General features: G+C 48.8%; 1 protein-coding gene across 1 annotated transcript in view; it reads right to left on the bottom strand.

The window, feature by feature from the left end:
* Nucleotides 1-2,979: 2,979 nt before the first annotated feature.
* Nucleotides 2,980-5,908, bottom strand: part of HSPBP1 (HSPA (heat shock 70kDa) binding protein, cytoplasmic cochaperone 1) — a 35,014-nt gene continuing 32,085 nt past the window's right edge. The window contains exon 6 of the mRNA XM_011932586.1: nt 2,980-3,485. Within this exon, the coding sequence (XP_011787976.1) occupies nt 3,360-3,485 (126 nt within the window). The 3' untranslated portion in view covers nt 2,980-3,359. The remainder of the gene's footprint in view (nt 3,486-5,908) is intronic.

Here is a 5,908-nt window from a genome sequence, read left to right as displayed (position 1 = left end):
TTTGAGAGAGAGTCTCACTCTGTCACCCAGGCTGGAGTGCAATGGTGTGGTCTCAGCTCACTGCAACCTGTGCCTCCTGGATTCAAGTGATTCTCCTGCCTCAGTCTCCTGAGTAGCTGGGACTACAGGTGCTCGCCACCACACTAGGCTAATTTTTGTATTTTTAGTAGAGATGGGGTTTCACTATGTTGGCCGGGCTGGTCTTGAACTCCTAACCTTGTGATCCGCCTCCCAAAGTGCTGGAATTACAGGTGTGAGCCACTGCGCCTGGCCTAATTATTGTATTTTCAGTAGAGATGGGGTTTCTCCATGTTGGCCAGGATGGTCTTGAACTCCTGACCTCACGTGACCCGCCTGCCTCGGCCTCTCAAAGTGCTAGGATTACAGGCATGAACCGCGGTGCCCAGACCTAATTGCTTCAACCTTTGTTACTTTCACCAGCATTCAGTAATGAACACTTGTCAGCAGTTTGGTTTTTCAGCCATGTCTCTTCCGGTCCCTGCTATTTCTAGAGTTTTTGTTGAACACAGTGTTGTTCGGTCCCTGTGTTACCTATTGTTGCATGACAGTCTCAGTAGCGTGTGTCATGTGCACAGTTTGGAGCTGCAGGTATGAAGGTTGGTAAGACTGGTTCTGCTCCCCATCTTTCATGCACCATCTCATAATAAAAGGCAGGTACACATCAATGAAGCCCAACTGTGTTAGCATATTTCAAGTCTCCAGTGGCCTCCCATCCGCCGCTGTCCATTGATCAAACAAAGTCACTGTCTGTTGATCAAACAAAGTCACATAATCTGGCCAGGCTCGGTGGCTCACGCCTGCAATTGCAGCACTTTGGGAGGTCGAGGTGGGTGGATCAGGTCAGGAGTTTAAGACCAGCCTGGCCAACGTGGTGAAACCCCGTCTCCACTAAAAATACAAAAATTAGCCTGATGCGGAGGCAGGCGCCTGTAGTCCCAGCTACTCGGGAGGCTGAGGCAGGAGAATTGCTTGAACCCGGGAGGCGGAGGTTGCAGTGAGCCGAGATCGTGCCACTGCACTCCAGCCTGAGTGACAGAGCGAGACTCCGTCTCGAGAAGAAAATTAAAAAAAAGAAGAGCGAGAGCAAATTCACCCCTTTGCCTTCTTTGTTCTATTGAGATCCTCAATGGATTAGATAATGCCAGCTCACATTGGTGAGGGAAGATCTTCATTCAGTCCGCTGATTCAAATGCTAGTCTCTTCCAGAAATACCCTCATAGACACACCCATAATGTTTTATCAGCTATCTGGACATTCCTTAGCCCAGTCAACACCTGATATGAACCATCACAGAGAGGCATTTCCTTTTCTTTTTTTTTTTCTATAGGGATGTTTTGTCTTTTACCCAGCATTTGGCTTCCTTGTTTTTCTCCACAATGTGATGGCATCATTGCCACATTGTTTTAACACAGAGGTCAGGAACTGAGGCATAGGGATGTGGCTATTGTCCCTACCCTTCAAATGGAAGCTGGGAAGTTGTGGGGGCTTTAAGGACTGAAGTCTGGATTTCTACCCAGCAGAACTCACAGATAAACAATTGTGTTTGCATTAGAATTGAAACTTTTTTTTTAAGAGACAGGGTCTGGCTCTGTCGCCCAGGCTGGAGCGCATGGCACGATCACAGATCACTGCAGCCTGGAACTCCTGGGCTCAAGCAGTCCTCTCACCTCAGCCTCCTGAGTAGCTGGGACTACAATCGGAACTTTTTTCTTGAGACAGGATCTCAGATCCTGCATCTACCTCTCAATTTATCCTGGATTTAGGAAGGGGGTGATAAAAAACCAATCCAAATAGACTCAAAAATCCCAGATGCACAAGAACAATCTACCCAAAAGTAATGAGTCTGACATCAAATTGTCCTAGGAAACCAGTACACAAGAAACAGGAGGATTGGCCGGGCACGGTGGCTTACTCCTGTAATCCCAGCACTTCGGGAGGCCAAGGAGGGTGGATCACGCAGTCAAGAGTTCAAGACCAGCCTGGCCAAGATGGTGAAACCTGGTCTCTACTAAAAATACAAAAATTAGCCGGGCACGGTGGCATGCTCCTGTAATCCCAGCTACTCGGGAGGCTGAGGCAGGAGAATTGCTTTAACTCGGAGGGCGGAGGTTGCAGTGAGCCAAGATCGAGCCACTGCACTCCAGCCTGGGTGACAGAGTGAGACTCTGTCTCAAAAAACAAAAATAAAGAAAGAGAGAAAATAAAAGAAAAAGAAAAAGGAGGATGGCTCTGGAATTAGCCCAGGTGTGAATCCTGGCTGTGAACTTGGTCAGGGCTTAGCCTCCTCTGAGCTCAGCCTCCTCTCTTAAAAAACGACAGCAGTCAAAGCTCTTGTCTGCAAATGACAAAATTTCTTGTAGCTAAACAGAAAAGCAATTTATTAAAGGAGTTGAGGCAGCCCCCGACACCCCCACCTCCCACCCCAATCCCACATCTCTGAGAAAGCTACAGAATCTGCTTGGTGCTTTGCAGTCAGGAATGAAGCCCACACCCAGCCACAAGCCAGCTCCTGAGACACAGTGCAGCCTCCATCACCGGCACCTGACTCAGACACTCCCGCCAGAATCTCTGTCAGCCCCCTGCAGAAGGCAGGTGTGTCTGCTCCTGCCCTAGCCAGAACCGAACCTGGGCATGGGCACCTCCACCGCCAGCTCTTGGCCCGAAGACCGGCGGGCTCTGATTGGTAGAGGAGCTAGACCACCAGCGGGTTCTGATTGGTGTACAAAACATATTCCCAGGGAGAGTTCTGATTTGTGGAGCTAATGTCACATGACTACCCTACAGCAAAGGATGCTGGGAGGGGAAATGGCGGCTACCCTAGGGAAGGTTTAGATGTCTAACCTGGGAAATTCCTCAAACCTAGAATTCAGGTTTGCCGGGTGGCCGAAAAAGGACAGATGTCCCACACACTCTTGCTCAGGAAAGGCAGGGAAGATTAAATGACACAATGGCTCTGCAGATGATAAAGAGCAACACTTTTATTATTCCTCCAGTGGCTCCCCAAGTCCCTTAAACTCGTGCCCCTCCTCCCGTCCCCCATGCACCTTCCAAAGGAGGTGACAAAGGCAGCAGTGAAGGAGGAGGAGGAAGAGAAACACCTTTATTGGAAGAGCTGTGTGGACAAGAGAACGGGGATGAGAGTGAGAGCATGGGAGGTGGGGTCCAAGAAGCTGGTGCCTTTCTCAGCGGCCCTTCCAGGGACTGCACAGAGACGGGCTGGCACGCCCTGGGTCCAGGCACCTAGGCCGTGCGATCCCTTGGGAGAGGGCCTTGTAGGTGGGGAGGGAGGCAAGAGGCCTGGGGTTCCCACGGAGAAAGGGGCAAGAAGCCACGCGGTTTCACCGATCCATGCTGTCGTCCGTCGGGCTGGAGAAACAGGTCTGTAGCAGCTTTTCGCAGAACTCCAGCTCCTCCTGGATTGGGCAGGGGCAGGGAGCAAAGGACCTGAGTGCAGAGGCCAGACCCTGCCTCCAACATTCTTGGCACCCAGAGGTGACTCCTCTTCTCTGCTGGCCACCTCCCCCTCACCAGAGGTTAGGGTTCTCTAATCACTGCTCAGATCCATGATTCACTGTCTTCACACTGGTGTCTGAACTACTTGAACTAGAACCCGAGGTCCCCCAGACTCGTCTCACTCCACTGATCTGCCTCGTATCAGCACTCTTGGGCTCTTTCTAACTCCCAGATATTGACCACTGTTCAAAACTTTTTACAGATACAAACCCCAGAAACCATGAAAGAAAGCACTGACAGGTTAAACTACGTAATATAAAAGATACTCCCAGGGCAAAAAGAAAAAAGAAAAAGAAAACGAGGTTGGGGAAAAATATTTGTGATTCATAGTACAAATGGCTAATATATTTAAGACTTAAAGAGCCTAAACAAATCATTCGCAAAAACCATCACCCAACAAATAGATAAGTGGGCAAAGGATGAGAACAAACAGTTCACAAGAAAGAGAAAAGATGCCAAATTTCAACTCATGGGAGAAATGTAAACTGGACTGGAGTACTACTTTTCTTTTTTTTTTTTTTCTTTTTTTTTTTTAGGCAGAGTCTCGCTCTGTCGCCCAGACTGGAGTGCAGTGGCTGGATCTCAGCTCACTGCAAGCTCCGCCTCCCGGGTTTACGCCATTCTCCTGCCTCAGCCTCCCGAGTAGCTGGGACTACAGGCACCCGCCACCTCGCCCGGCTAGTTTTTTGTATTTTTTAGTAGAGACGGGGTTTCACCGTATTAGCCAGGATGGTCTCGATCTCCTGACCTCGTGATCCGCCCGTCTCGGCCTCCCAAAGTGCTGGGATTACAGGCTTGAGCCACCGCGCCCGGCCTGGAGTACTACTTTTCAACAATCGGCTTGAAAAAAGGTCAAATGGTTCATCGAGGGCACTTTGTCCTGACCAAGATTTGGGGAGTTGGGCACCCTTATGACTGGAGTGTCAATGGTTGAACTTCTATGGAGAGGAGCTTGGTGATAGCTAATGAAATGGCCCTTAACCCTTTAACCTTCAACTTTAACATACCTGACCCTTGTAGAAATTGTTCTACAGACATATGAAATAACATACACAAAAGGTTATTCTTTTAGCAGTGTTTGTCATAGTGAGAGTGTAGAAACAACCTGCATAACCATGCTACAAAAAAGAGGCCATCCGCACTGTACAGCTGCAAAATAAAAGCCGCAAGCGAGACATGCAATGCCCGCAGAGCAAGGGGCAGAACAGCCATCACAGCATGGCAGGCTTATTTTGCATAACACAGAGAAAAAGGAGAATTCATAGGCACCTTTGTTCGTGTGCACCTAGTATCTTAGGAAGGACACCTGAGCAACTGGGTAGCTAGAGGGCGGGGCAGGAGAGAGACTTTTCACTGTTTACCCTCCTGTGGGTCTCGTATTTTCAACCATGTGACTACGGAACCTATTCAGAAAGCATTAGTAAAATCTATTATAAATCTAGTTTCAGTGTTTCCACGGGTGTATACCTAAGTCAACACTTCTTATGTAGTACACTTTTTTTTCTTTTTTTTGAGACGGAGGCTTGCTCTGTCGCCTGGGCTGGAGTGCAGTGGCACATCTTGGCTCAGTGGAACCTCTGCCTCCCAGGTTCATGCCATTCTCCTGCCTCAGCCTCCTGAGTAGCTGGGATTACAGGCGCCTGCCACTACACCCAGCTAATTTTTTGTATTTTTAGTAGAGATGGGGTTTTACCATGTTGGCCAGGCTGGTCTCGAACTCCTGATCTCATGATTCGCCCGACTCGGCCTCCCAAAGTGCTGGGATTACAGGCATGAGCCACCGTGCCCAGCCATGTAGTACACTCTCAATGTGTACAGACACTTCACAGTGTCTACAAAGGAATGAACTCAACAGAATAGAATGTCCCAAGGAGGTGGGTGCGTTTGCTAAGCTCGGCTTTGCTGAAGCACCAGCATTGATTCATTCGCTTCAACAAATTAATACATTACTTAATCAATTAACTATCTGAATTTTAATTAGTTGTGATTTAGCATTTGTTACTTATCTAGTTATCAAATGAGTTATTTATTTGCCCCTTATCTATTTAATTAAATATCTGATGACTTGTTATTTGTCACTTGTTATTTACCTAAAATAACTGGTTATTATTTGCCATTATAATGGCAATTATATCTCGTCATCCTAAGAGCAGCCCTTAGGACCTCCCTCTAGAGGCCTCACTGACCCCACCCTATCTCCTGCCCCGTCCCCCGGCTCACTCAGGAGCCCGGGCAAGTCGCTGCCCCACAGTGGGCCTCTGTTTCCCCATCTGCGGAACGGACCTCACGCTGCCCCTGGCCCAGGGTGGGTGCTGAGGGGCTCAGCACAGGGCCTGATGTGTGTCAACTCTGGTGTGCTGTTCAGAGCTCCAGC

The sequence above is a fragment of the Colobus angolensis genome, unplaced genomic scaffold, assembly GCF_000951035.1.
Source record: "Colobus angolensis palliatus isolate OR3802 unplaced genomic scaffold, Cang.pa_1.0 Scaffold96, whole genome shotgun sequence".
In the NCBI taxonomy this organism is placed as follows: domain Eukaryota; kingdom Metazoa; phylum Chordata; class Mammalia; order Primates; family Cercopithecidae; genus Colobus; species Colobus angolensis.
The sequence above is the reverse complement of the archived record's forward strand: the minus strand, read 5'-3'. Positions and strand labels throughout refer to the sequence as shown.